This window comes from Falco peregrinus, chromosome 1, assembly GCF_023634155.1.
Source record: "Falco peregrinus isolate bFalPer1 chromosome 1, bFalPer1.pri, whole genome shotgun sequence".
NCBI classification, from domain to species: Eukaryota; Metazoa; Chordata; class Aves; order Falconiformes; family Falconidae; genus Falco; species Falco peregrinus.
The window spans coordinates 82,269,263-82,283,984 of record NC_073721.1 but is presented as its reverse complement, the minus strand read 5'-3'; the positions used below and the strand labels follow the sequence as shown (position 1 = coordinate 82,283,984).

Genomic DNA, 14,722 nt, shown 5'->3' with positions numbered 1-14,722 from the left:
AACTTCAATACAATGTCTTAAGTATTCCTAAACAACGCTCGTGGGCTCTAAAGCATGTTTCATCTGTTTCTTTTGTTGCTTGTTTTCTCAGACACTGACCACACTATGGCCCAGTCAGACAAAATGTTGCTGCAGGTGGTGTCGGCCTCCAGTAATTCATCCTTGCTTCAGCCAGGCTTCTCCCTCCTGAATTTTGATGGGCATGTTTTCTTCTTTGGGCAGAAAGGATGGCCAAAGAGGTCCTGTCCCACTGGTGTTTTCCTCCTCGATATAAAGCAGGATGAGTTCAAAATGAAACCAGCCACCTTCTCTAAAGACTCCTGTTACCTCCCCCCTCTCCGCTACCCTGCTCTTTGCACACTCAGAGGCAATGCAGAGTCTGATGACTGCCAATATATCATCCACGGTGGGAAAACACCTAATAATGACCTTTCTGATAAGGCTTACGTTATGAGTCTGGTAAGCAAAAACAGCAAGAAAACCATGTTCCAATGCATTGAGAAAGACCTGGGTGGAGATGTCCCTGAAGCTAGATACGGGCATACAATTAACGTAGTTCATAGCCGGGGAAAAAGCGTGAGTGTTATATTTGGAGGGAGGTCATACACTCCTCTTGCACAAAGAACCACTGAAAAATGGAACAGTGTAGTTGACTGTTTGCCATCTGTGTTTCTCGTTGATTTTGAATTTGGATGCTGTACATCATACATACTTCCAGAGCTTCAAGATGGACTTGCTTTCCATGTTTCTGTTGCCAGAAACGATACAGTCTACATTTTGGGAGGTCATTCACTTCAAAATAACACCAGGTCCCCCAGCTTGTACAAGCTGAAAGTTGATCTCCCACTGGGCAGCCCAGCTGTTACCTGCACCATCTTGCCAGGGGGAATATCTGTGTCAAGTGCTATAGTGACTCAAATGAGTGATACTGAATTTGTCCTTGTTGGGGGCTACCAGTCTGACAGCCAGAAACGGTTGGCGTGTAACACAATAGTTCTGGAAGATAGTAAGATAGAGATTCTTGAAAGGGTGGGCCCAGACTGGACACAAGATATTAAACACTGCAGGGTGTGGTTTGGCTATGATATGGGCAAAGGGTCTGTATTGCTGGGCATTCCAGGGGCCAACAAACAGTTAATCTCAGATGCTCACTACTTCTACATTTTGAGATGCAAAGGAGCAGAAGATGACAAGGAGGAAGAACTGACAACAGAAATTTGCAGTCAAACATCGACTGAAGACCCTGGAGACTCCACTCCATTTGAAGATTCGGAAGAGTTTTGTTTTAGTGCTGAAGCCAATAGCTTTGATGTTGATGATACTGACACTTACAATGAAGATGACGAAGAAGATGAATCAGAAACAGGCTACTGGATCACCTGCTCTGCCAGTTGCAATATTGACATTAACACCTGGGTCCCTTTCTATTCGACAGAGCTCAACAAGCCGGCAATGATCCTGTGTTCCAGTGGGACTGGCCACTGGGTCCACGCACAATGTATGGATCTCTCAGAGAGCATGCTCCTACGTCTTTCAGAAGCAAATGTCAAGTACTTCTGTAATGAGCATGTTCACCTTAATAAAGGGCTACAAACTCCCAAAAAGGTGCACCTGAAAAAGCAACCCATGAAACCATTGCGCAAAAAGACAACCATGAAGTTAACTACGCCAACAAAAAAGTCCTTTCTTCGGAGATTGTTTGAATAGATTTACACTGATGATTTGTATTCACCTGGGAGGAAATGCAGTCTCAAAGACAGCTAGTAATGGTTCAAGCAGAATGGATTATTGGAGCTCAAAGAGATCTTTTCATTTAATTTATTTCGATTATCTCAATATTTCGGTTAGATTTCAAAGCTCATGAATTTATTTTGTCTCGTGTATTTTTGTGATATCTGGATAGGAACCCCATCACAGAGGACATTGTACAAACAATGGTAACTGGTAATTGTGTGGTGTATTTTATGCTGTAACTTACTCCCCAGTTATCCCCAGTGAGTTTAATGGAACTGTTGGTAGAATAAGACATTATCCCATGTACTCAGTGCTGTTAGCATCTGTCCATAAAGGACATTCTATTACCGATTTAAATTTTTTATCTTATTGAGTAGTTTTAGAAGTATTTGGCCTAATTTATAGCTGCATTACTCCAATTTTACGTTTGTGTAATGAAATAAAATTAGACTAATTATTCTGGTTTTAAATGAAAGTGGTGGCTTAAGTCCCTTGTGTCAGAAGTAATGAAATATTCAGACGCTGAGGGTCATTTTTCTTCAGGGACATCCATTATGGAAAGCTTACATATGGAGCATTTAATTCTGGATAATTAATTTTTGATTTTGAGAGGTATTGAATGATTATATGTCAGTTTTGGCTACAGTTGTGGAACATCATCTCATAGCAAAAATCATATTGCTTTTTTTAAACTACTGTGCTCAAGAACTGCTTTGTGTTTGTATTTTTGAAAATCTAGTAAGCTAATAAAATGTATAATAATAAAAAATACTGCATCTTTTTCACCTGCTTATGGGGTAAACCAAACACTGCAAATCCCTAAGTCTATGAAAAGAACAGTATGTGTGCTTGGGAGGTCCATCTGAAATCTGATAAGGGGTCTAGCTTCACAGCCACCCCATACTGTGACCTCCCATTCACTTCAGAAGAAGTTCCTTCTGATGAACGGGACTTTCATTTACTTGAGGTCCTCCAGTATGCATTTCTTTCTCTGCTCTGCCCAGGCTGACTGTGTAGAGTGTGAAAGCTTAAAAGTGCAAGCTGTAGCTCAAAGTTACTCATTGAGCCAGTGGAGCACTGTGAGGGTGGAAACAAACGCAGCTGGCTGCTCAGAGCATTCGGAGAAGATTGGATTCGGATTGAAAAGGACATTGTCAAGGTTGAATGGCCCAAGAGTTTACTAAGTTTTTTGGTGGATTCTTTTATTGGCTATTTGTAAAGCCTCATCATTCTTGAATTTATTTTTTATTTTTATTACTGCTCCAAACATATTTTCAAAAAATCAATACCATCAGCTCAACGGTTGTGAGCCAGCAATAATACTGCAGTATTCACAGTCCAGCTCTCATGCTGGACCCCTGAATAAAAAAGAAAACCAGGAGCAGCTGTCAGCCATTTGATCACTATGCAGACCCTGAGCAGCCACTACTTTACAAAGCAGCATGTGTAGCATAGTATTCTTGTCAACACAGACCTGTATGCACAGTACTCCCCTTGAAACCTTTGCAACTCAAGTCAACAGTAGAGGAAAGTGAAGGGCAACCACGCAAACTTTCTGTTTCCAACCTTTTCATGTACTGAGGAAGGTTACAGTTTGGGTAGAGCTTGTAAACGGGAAGTATATTGCCCCTCTCACCAGTCTGATACTGGTATAAATTCATAGATTTCAATGCCAGCTTCCTGTTTCCTTTGTCATGCTACTTTATGCAAGTTCAGAGTATATAGTGCTATATGTTTTTCCAAGGAATAAATGAATATCATGCCCATGTAAAGTCCCTTCCAACTGGTGAAATTCAATAGTCAACATCCCCTTTTGTAGGTTAGTCATAGGTCTTACTCAGCTGAATTGTCAGTAAAATATACATTCATCACATACTCTTGTATAGACTTCATTTACAACAACAAAAAAAATCCACACCAAAATTAAAGCCACATCATCAGAAGACCAACAAAGGGGAACAATATACTCACACAAAAAAACTCCACCCCTCATTCCTTCACCATTTTACAACATCAAAAGACTCCCCACAATTATTTATTGAACTCCTTGGCAATGTCCAGTTCAAGTTTTTTGCCTGTTACCTCTCCCAGTTACCGACATTATCTCAAAATCCTTAGACCTCACATTGTGTGACAAATTAGTCAGCTAGTGCAGACAAATAAAAGGATGGAAACATTTTCCAAAGGGAGAGCTCCACACTTGCCTAGAAGAAGTGACATTTTGCCTGTGATAAAGCCTGGTGGCCCAGGTGCTGGTGTTGTGGTTGCAGTATGATGGGAGCATGTCTGAATTCCCAGAACCAACTCATGCAGCTGCAGTGACTCCCTGAGCCCTTAGGAGCTGTGTGCAGGTACGCTCAGCATATAGCAAGCACAAGCACACATTGCAGCCCCTTCCAACTCTTATCTGAGTTGTGGTTCTTTAAGGCTGTGGCTATGAAAAAAAGCAATTCACAGTCAGACTTTACGATATGCCTCATCAGGCCCATAACATTAGTGTATTGTATGTTTGAGCTGTGGGGTTTTTTTCCATGTGTGGTTTATTTGAGTAGGAGGGAGAAATTGCTTGGTCAAACCATGTCCCAGCATCGCAGTGAAGGGCAGTACAAGCAGCGTTAAATCACAGCTCAGAGACTGTAGTTACTGCAGGGAGAGGAAGTCATAAGTAACATTAAATATAATATTCCAGAGGACTTGAACATAAAGAGATATATCAACATCAACCTGTAAAGAAGACACTTGACATAGCATTCAAGACTGCAGAAAGTACTTAATTCCTTGATACTTCTGATGACACTTTTGAGTCATGTACTTGTTAGAGCATTGATTGTCTTCAAAACCAGCTAATCAATACAAGATATTTCTTCCCCAGGCAGGTTAGAATTAGAAGATAAAATGAAGTAGATTTGAGTGCAGAAGTAAGTCTCTATTGTGTCTGTATCCAACTGACCTATGTGTTTTGTAACCACAAGCAGCAGCAGCATGGTTCCCAGCCACATTTTAGTAACACTATTTTGTTATTATCAACTTTTACGAGAATAATATATGGATTTTACTGGTATTGAAAGGTGCTTGGACACCGAAGTACCTGATTAATCTACAGGAAAGGCACAGCAAAAACTTTAGTGTTAGCACTAAAGCATGTGTCATAGTTCAGAGTGACTCATTGTACCAATAGACCATTGAAAGGAGTGGAAATTAATGCAACTGGGAGACCAAAGCAAAAGGAAAAGATTGAATTCAGATTGAAAAGGAATCTGTAACGTTATTTACTGCTAAACTCAATCTATTAAAGACAGAAGGACTGGCTTCTTTCTTTTATGATTGGTGGCTATAGCTCCCTCAGTATTTGATTTCCTACCCTATACCATTTCAAACAAGGCTAACTTCAGGGAAGGGCTTGAATAGCAGCCTCTGAAAATCGAAGTCCAATTTGGTGCCTTTACTTGACCTTTGAAAATTGTAACACCAAAGCCCATTTTTTCTTTAAAAAGAGCAAGATAATAACCTTGTAAAGCTTCTGATTTCTCAATACGTACACATATGCAGGAAGAACAGGACACTGGCCACTACCGCAGGTGTGCAGGACCTCCTTCAGGTGGCAGTTATTGTGTATTTCCTTGTCCGTTGGCTCAGGGTGCCCATCTTCAGAGGAAGAGCTGGGCACTGAAAACATACCTCTTGACCTCTCTCCCAGTGCTGCTAGAAAAAGTGCTAATTGAATCCTCTCTAATGTGTCATTTTGTATCATGGGCAATATTAAGCTTGATGCAGAAGGCAGAAAATCTCCCACACTTAGGAATTGCAGCTGGTCAGCTGTTTGAAAATTATGCCATATTCAGTCACCTAAAAACAGTACTCTGAAGAAGAGCGGTGACAGGCCTCATTAGTCTTCATCTGATCCCAATCCTAATGGGATTACACGGAAAGTAAAATCCAGTCAGTTATTATAGATTTATGAATAAAGGAGTTAAATCATCCTAATTTACCAGGAAACTCTCTGGGGCTTGGATTTTTGTTTTATATGAGTTCTGTTTTTCCCATCCATCATTTTTTATTCAAGGTCAGGGTGGATATTACAACAGGAAAGAACTAAGTTGGTGATATAAAGTCCAGAAATTAGATATCTAATTACCTGATTGCACAAGTAAATCAGGTAGCTTAATTTGCTCATCATTAATTCCATCCAAACCAGTTGGTTTACATAAGTCTTTTGACCCTGAGATATCATTGCAAGGAAGAAAGAAAGATTTTCTGAAGTGGAATACAGGGAAGCTACAAATCATGAACTGAAAGGTAGATGGGAACTAATCTTTGCAGCTGAGTCTATGACAGGGAGCCAAAATTAGAAGCCAGTAAAGAGGCTTAACATAGAAGCATGGATGTAGCAGTGCAAGGCTGATTTTAAACAAACACTGGGATGGTATTTGAAAATGAAGCAAAAGCCATTTACAGACTAAATAAAACTGTTTTTAAATTAGTTTAGTTTTCTATCTAATAGTTGCCTATGAGGAAAGGTGCTGAAAGGATTGCTGAGACTGACAGAGTAATCTTCATCTGTGTTTAACTGAGTGACTTCCAGAACAGGGCTGGATCAGCTGTCTGGCTATTAGAATGGTCTAAATATGAAAAGCATCCACAATTTGAATGAAAAGACTGTTACCATGAAATTATGTGCATAGTCAAAAAACTGGCAAGAAATACAAAGCTGGAAACCTAAATATTTATAAGAATTTTATTTTAAACAGGTTTCAAGAATTAAGAAACTGTAACACAGTAAAAAAAATAAAATTTTGAAGCCGTGCAGTGAGACAAAGCACAGAACTCAGTGTAGTCAGAAATTAGGATTCTGTAAATATCTAGAATCTTTCTGAACTACCTAACTAAAAGTCAAAGCTGATTTGCTTAAAATGAATAGAATTATTCCTGTGAGGAAAAAAATATGAGAGACCAGAATCACAGCTTCTAACATAGTTCACATAATTTCATAACATGGCAATTCATAATACAAAGTCCTTGATTTAAAGCAAGCAAAATAAGATACATAATGCGATTGTATAAAAACTACAGTCTATACAATTTCAGAACAAGAAAATTATTTACCATGAATTATTGAAGGATTTGTACCAAGTATTAACATTTTTTTTAAAAGTGCACGTTTGAAAGAGTACCATGAATAAAAGTCTCTCCATTTTTCTAAAACCTCTTCAAAATCAAAAAGCTAAACAATAGACTGCGTAACTACATGATGCACCTGTCTGCAGTCAGAATTTGTTTGCCTTCCGATGCATGACTGTCTTCATGCAGCATTGTTATTTTATGCCTGTTTACAAAAGCTTCACTTGCAGGTACATACCCTTTCAGTGCCGTTTGTTCTATGAATTCAAAACTCTCAGAGTCTCTTAATTTACAGAAGATGTCAACAATGGGGAAAAAGATGATTAAACTAGATTCCAGTCTAAATAAAAGAAAATAAGAAAAAAAAAAATAGCGGTAGTTCTCTTTGTCAGCTATCCTACCCAGAGCTGGTGGAATGTAAAATGTGTCTTGATGGCTTAATATTTCACAAAAGAATACTTTCACGTGCTACTGCATCCCTGTATCCCTGTCCAGGTTCTGTTCAGTCTGATGAGTTACCCAGGATATAAGCCTCATCTTCAGAAATCATACATATATGGATAAAACTTACTCAACCCTTTTGAAGGCAGTGAGACAGATCACTTGCTGTTACATCAGCAGCTCATTAAAGTGAATTGGAATTTGGAAATGTTAGCTGAGTCACTAAAATTACATGTGTAAAAGGAACAAAATCTGGTCTGTGAGTCCAGTGACACAAATACATTGCAATGAACAGGTCTGGATTATTTGGGGGTGAAATTCACTACTGTGCAAAAGGCAGCAAAAAATGAATATACCATCTAAATGGAGTGAAAATCACCATGAGGTGAGTCAGGATTGTTAAACTAGGCCTTAGGTTTTTCAAGCAGAGCCAAGAATAAAACATAAGGTAATACAGTTGTCCCAAATATACATACAAAGAAAAAAGTGTGCAACTATTTGCATAATGAAATATATGCAGACCAAAAATGCAATCTATATCTGCATCTATTGCTAAAGGATGCTCTTTATCCCTGATATTTATACTCCCTGGGAAACAGCTGTACTTGTCCGCATCTATTGGTAAAGAATGATGTTTATGTAAACCTGCTTTTTATGCTTTATGGGAAATACTTGTTTTATTCACAGAATTGAAAAAAATAACTTCATCTAGAAATGAACACTCAGTAAATGCAGGTGTACATGGTAGACCATACAAAAGACTCTGTACTCCTTATGACTGCTTAGAAAAGTAACTGTTTCAAGTAGAAAGCATTATTTCCAACTACAAATTTTGACATCATGTTAAACTATGTTTAAAGAGACTATATTAAAACAAAATCCTAAATTACAGAATACTTTAAAAATAGTATTTCAATTTAAAAAAATACATAATCAGAATAACACTAATATCTGTACTAATTACTAACACTTAAAAATTTTTTTGTTGTCTATACATGGTAAATATCAGACCCTCAAATATATAATAAATAACATGAACAAGATACTACCAAACAAACCTCAGACCATTACTCCTCTAAGTTTGTGGTTTACTTACAGTCATAAATCAACTTTTGCCACATCAGAATAAAACAAAAAGCGGATTCTTTTAGATCCATGCTTTGATTGTTTCTGCATTGATTCTTGTTTCAGAAATATTACTCCAAACACAGCAATGCCTTAGCCACAGGTGCAAATCTGAAAGGCTGGATGATTTCAGGGCATCTCAGGTACTTTTGAGTATATTTCATGATATGTAATTGAAAGAAATTCATATAATTTTAGAATATGAATATACTATATACCACTTCAGAAAGGCAAATACCACCAACAAAATGGTTCATCTAATATAATATGGAGGAATGCCAACTAAACATTGCTGTAATAATGTAAAATACAGTATGCAATAACTTCAAGATGGTTCATTGCTTTTTAACTGATCTTGTATGCCAGCTGTCTTTGAGGTTCATAAACATCATTCTTTTTTACAGATGTGGAAAATGAGACTGTGAGTGTGGTGTATCCCAGGTGTGAAAAAGCTCAGTATCAGATACAGATACAGATACAGTATCAGATACAGATACAGTGAAACATCCTAATAGAGAAGATCAGAACACTGGCGTGTATCTGATCGAGGTAATATCCATCTCCTGAGAAACGGGTCTGCTGTGACTGAAGTCACTTGATGAAGCTGTGGGCCTGCTGGTATTAGTGACAGTATACTGGCGACTTCAGTGAGGTCAGGAATTCACCCAATAAAACTCTACTAATACAAATTGTACTATATACTGAAGTTACTGTAGAAATCTAAAATGCTCGTGAAGCAAAAGGCTACACAGCAGAAGTTGAAGGTACTTTGTATAGTGAGATAACCACAAGGCACTGTAAATCCTGAGTTAGGAGCGCAAGTGCACGTTTGGATTTTTGAGTAAACAGACTAATGATAAAAAATATCTTTAAAAAATTCCAGCTATTTTTCCTATATATATATCTTCATATAGTAAATTAGCATGGTGATACCACCATCTGCTCCTAAGCAGTACTATAATATAAATGTTAAACAATAATATTTTTTAAAGTTTGTGAGATCAAAGTTTGCATCTTTAGTCAGTATTTTATACAAAAATAACTGAACTTTATCCAAAAACAATTACTGTGTCTCACTGAGGAATCTATAAAAGCCAAAGAACCATCAATAAAATAATCAAACCCTCTTAAAAAGTAAATAGTAAAATAGTTGTAAAAAAGAAAACAGAACAAACAGCCCTGCTCCCTTTTTCAGCAACTGTCATAAGTCTCCATATTCATATTCATTCCAAAATACTACTTTATATAAAAACTTGTTTACTTTGGCTTTCTCACTTATAAACAGCACTCTAAGACCAAAATAAACTGAAGACCCTTCTTTGCATTTGTTTCTGCTTTCATCTTGCATAACAACTGGTAAATGCACCACTGGAATGCCTCTTGGAAACTCCCATCAGACATGGTGTTTATTAAACTCCACTCAGCACCGTTAACAGGGAGTGTAAAAACGATCATTTCAGACTTCCCTGTACCTCTGCAGGCCTGAAAAGGAAGCTGCCTCCTTGCAGATACACACCATCACAAAGCCAGCACTAAATGTGTTTTACATTTAGAGTTCCTCTGAATCATTGCTTTCCAAGACCTCCGGTGGCAAGGAGTCACCTAAACTGTTCTCTGGATCAATAGTGAAGCCCTGGCTTTTTAACGTTTTATGAGCATTCATGAACTTCTGGAGGTACTTAGAGGTATATAGCCAGTGATGCTTCAGGACATCCTCCATCTCATAGCATTTGGACTGCCTGGCATTCATTTTTCGGAACCTCCTAAACAGTTTGTTTCCAGACTCATTTCCTTCACTTGCCCAGGCCCCAATGGACCCATCTCTTTCAATGATTTCAGGAACATGAGCAAGGGTTTTGTGGAAATAATTTGTAATCTTGCCCTCATATCTGTACTTGAACTTTGTAGACAGAAGCTCAGCAAAACGCTGTGAATTGTAGCTATACTGGCACAGCAATTCTGGACACTCCTTAGCAGGGCATGAGGATCGCCACACTGGCTTCATCTTCAGATAAAGGTCCATTAGCTCTTTTAGGGCTTCATGCCTTTCCTCACACTTTATTAATTCACATACTGCCTCTACTGTCTCTTTGGACATGAGCTTTCTAGCAAAATTTCCACTCATCCTCATCATAGGCTTCAAGTTCATCTTCTTCCTGAGGTGTTTGTCAAGCGTCAACTGCCACCTCTTCCTCTCCTCTTTAGACACATCAGGATTCTTGTAAACTTCACCAATCTCCATCTGGAATATCCTGTAGAATTCTGTTGCATTGCCAATGTCACAGTGCAACGCATCTATGGAGGGAACGGTCTCAATGAAAGGTTTGGCTGAAACACCCTTCACTCTGTCACGGAGCTCATCAACAGATTCATGATATGGGTTGGACCTCCATATTTCATATCGCTCCAGATTTTCAGCATGGCTCCTGGTTATGGAGTGGAAGACCAAATTCTGGGACGCCTCCAGGCGGGTTGCATCGCACAGGGTACAAATGTACGTGGAACCTGAGGCCTCCAGCCCTTCCACTTCCCGCATGAGTTTCTCATCATATCCTGTACCCCTAAAGATGAATTTGAATGTTCTCAGGATTCCTCCCATTTCAAGTAGCAGTTCACTGGTTTTCATAGCCTCTCTTTCTGCTATGAGGGGACTCAGGATTGCCGTCAGAGTTTCATGATCAGATTCATCAGCCAGCATAAGGCACAAGGGCTTGCAACACAACTCTGAATTGGGTTTTACTTCTTCAAAGATCCTCTTACTTTCATTCCCTTGTGCTATAGCAATGTTCATGACTGTGAAAGAAAAGCGAACGGCCTTCTCTGGGACAGCAGGCCCACCTCCGTGCTTCTCGCTGACATCTCCCATTCCATCACAGGACTCTTTTACTACCACAGTGAAGGGACCATTCAAATAGTCATCCACATTTTTTGCTTTCATGCCTTCCAAAATCTCCTCCTCCATGTCCTTTAAGGCACAAACCAGGGCTGCATCATATCGAAATCTCTTTGCAATTGTGTCTACTGGGTAGTCATCAATTGAGTGTGGCAATCCTGATAGTCCATCTATAATTCCCACTTCTGTGTTAGTGGATACATTTTTCAAGGGAGGTTTCCACTCAAATGGATGATAACCTGGTAGAAGGGCTTTCTCAGCAGTGCGAAGAGCGTGCAAAGGCTGGAAGATCTGTCTCCCAGTGACAGCTTTTACTGTTCTATACATTTTATGATATTGGCTACAGCTGAGAAACGTGTTGACTCGGATTGCCAGGCAGACAGCAGGGTGAAGTCCAGATCCCCTCCCTTGCATTATAGCCTCCAATTCGTCTGCTTGTCTGTGTTCATTTTTTGCTCTTAAAGCTAGCAGGAACAATGTCATGCATACAGCCTTTATATCACCGCCTTCTTCTTTCTCAGCAAAAGCCTTGACTTGACGTTTCAGTTCTCTCAGACGATGTTTCTGAGCTCTCCTGGTCAGAGACAGGAGATGCTGCCTTGGGCGGCCACCTTTATTTATATGGCTGTAGAGCCCTCTGTCTTTCATCTCCTTGTGGCTGGAGAGGTGTTGGCTATATTTTCCATGCAAGATCTCTTCATCACATTCCTTTACAGGGCATCTTATACTCAGGTTATCAAGGATGTTCAGGAAGGATTTCACTGGGGTTACCAGATCAGTAGGGAAGCAAGGATACCAGCAGGATGGGCAATAGCTGCCCATAGCCTTGATACATTTAAGGATGCAAGTTCTGCAAAACAAGTGTCTACATGTTGTTTCCACTGGATCTGCCAGAATATGCTCACAGACCTGGCAAGAAATGGATTTAATGAAATCTACTGGGTAATCAACTGCAAGCAGCTTGGTGCTGAGATGTATAGTCTTGCAATTGACAATCTCTTTCATTAAACTTTTGTTGTTTATCTGTGCTTGGTTCTTTACAGCTCTGTTTATTCGAGCACATTCTGCAACGGTCTTCATACGTTTGCCATGCTGTGCGCTGGATGGCTGACTTTTTCTCTTGACTCCACGCTTGGTAGTGTGGCACACATCACAGTTTGGGGAGTGGGGTTGCCAATCCATTGTGCTGTTCCTTGGAAAGTATACTTCACATAGAGTATTACTGAATTTTCTATGGATAATACTCCAGCAATTGTGACAAAATCGAGTGGGATGGATAGTATCAACATCTCCTCGCACATCAATTTTGAAAACCTTAGCGATAAGATCTGGCCAAGAGGTTGCTTTTTTCTCTTTCTTTCTCAGAAGCCACAGAGTTTCATCATCCACTGGTCCGTGCACTGGATGACTCCTCCTGTAACAATCAGTTTTAAATGAAACTCCACAGATGCGGCAAAGTTGCTTCAGATTGTTCTGATGAGCTTTATTGTCTTCTGTTTTCATGTCGTTGGCATCTTTCTCAAGTGCCTGCCTACTGCCTATTAACTCCATCTTTTCTCCTCTCAGCACTGCTTCATCTTTATGCAGTATGATTTCTTTGTTTGTAGAAGTGACCTCTTCTGCCTGGGCTTTGTTTATGTGCTGGCTGTCATCAGAAGGTGTTTTTTCAAATGTTCTCACTTTAAACAGCTTGAATTTCCATTCAGAAAATTTTGTATATGGATGTTGAATTTCTTCAGGCAGGTCCATTTGTGATGTTACTGACATCTGCAGTCTGGGAGAAACCAGATCACCTGAGAAAGAGAAAGAAGCTGTAAATTAGCTTATCTTCCAAAATTAATAATAACACCATGGCTTCTAATAGAACAGTCCTAATCACTTTAACTGAGAAATGCTGTGAAAGTGAATTACTTGTCCCAAGACACCTACTGAATTGAGAGGCCCAGATGTGGCCACTCGGTATCTCGGATAAGTACTCAGATTGGTGTCTGAAAGATAGACTTTTGTCTGTCTCATGCTATATTATCTAAATCAGCCAGACCACTGCTCTCACACCACTTGTTAGTCCTTGATCTGACCTGAAGTGTCTAATACATACCATTCTACATGGGCCGAGCAGCACATACTACTTGAACCCAGTGTAGGCTTTATTCAGGCCCCAGATTTGTAAGGTACTTTAGCACATGCTTAATGAATGTGAGTAGCTTCATTAAAGCAGGAGGAGTGTATCCTCTGTTGATGCAAAGCACTATAGTCCCCTGGATCTTAAAGGAGATACGGCAATTTATACTGGCTGCAGATTTGGTCTGGAGACAATATTTATACATTGTAATTTAGTCGTCTGTTCAATTACCTTGCTGAGAACCCTCTCTGTAAGGTTCACTGGTAGTGGAAAGCTGAAAATGTCTTCAAATTTGACCCCAATTTTAGTTTTTCATAAAGATGCAGCTAAAAGTAATATCAATGTGGTCGCATGGAAATATGGTGTTGTATAAAAATAAATACAGAACTTTCACCTCAAACACTGAAACTTTTTGCTACTGCATATGACTTAGAACACAAAATTGTGTAGAAACAGTAACAAAAGTGACTAACTTATTTTTCATTAGCTGGCTATGAGAAGTGCCCCAAGTAAACAGTACAGAGAAGACTCATGTATGTTTTCTGATTTATTTATTTTTTTATTGATCTGGTTGGTGTGAGTTCTAAAAATGAGGAAAACTATACATTAAGACTATACACTAGAAATAGAAATTACATGCATATGGCTGTGGTTTCTTTAACTGATTATATCACCACTTCACAATTCACATAACTTGCTAGAAATCTCAGTTTAGTATCTATTCAGAAGGTGTCCTTCATAAGAAATACATCTAAGTCATGGTCTAAAGTGATGATGCTCAGGGTGTGTCTGTGACTATTTCATGTATAACCTTTCAATAAAGCATAATTTCAGTACGGTCTTCCAGAGCCTGTTGGGGAAGGACTGCATGCTTTGAATAAGTTCCAGATTCAGAATGATGTATCAGTCTGCTAAGCTCTTTCCTTAAGAGCTGTGTTTAACTTCAAAATTGTTCATTAGGCCTTGGCAACTAAAATTTACATTTGTTTTCTTCCCAGCTTCTCTTCATTTCAACCCACTGAGAGCAAGCTGCCCATACCACTGTCTCCATCTGCCTGCATTGCTCCGTCCAGCTGCCTATACTGCTAAATATCTCTGTCTGCACTGTGGACCCCTGCTGTCCATCACCGATCCAACCTGGCAACATGCCTGCTTATATTCTGCTGTTCATAGATCTGTGATGTGCAGTTGTGCCCAGATGTATTCAGAGCATTACTACTGACTCAATTTCTTGGCTGCATCCTGTGACAGACTTGGTAAAATTATCCACTAAGCAATAACCTGTTTGC

General features: G+C 39.3%; 2 protein-coding genes across 2 annotated transcripts; one reads left to right on the top strand and one right to left on the bottom strand.

The window, feature by feature from the left end:
- The first annotated feature begins 105 nt into the window (after positions 1 to 105).
- On the top strand, positions 106 to 2,072 carry RAG2 (recombination activating 2). Its single transcript, XM_005243782.4, has one exon. The coding sequence runs from the start codon at positions 106 to 108 to the stop codon at positions 1,705 to 1,707; it is 1,602 nt and encodes a 533-aa protein (XP_005243839.1). The 3' UTR covers positions 1,708 to 2,072.
- A 7,493-nt stretch (positions 2,073 to 9,565) lies between these two features.
- RAG1 (recombination activating 1) lies at positions 9,566 to 13,098 on the bottom strand. Its single transcript, XM_005243781.3, has one exon. It carries the CDS (start codon positions 13,076 to 13,078, stop codon positions 9,968 to 9,970), a length of 3,111 nt encoding a protein of 1,036 aa, XP_005243838.3. The 5' UTR covers positions 13,079 to 13,098; the 3' UTR covers positions 9,566 to 9,967.
- Positions 13,099 to 14,722: the final 1,624 nt, after the last annotated feature.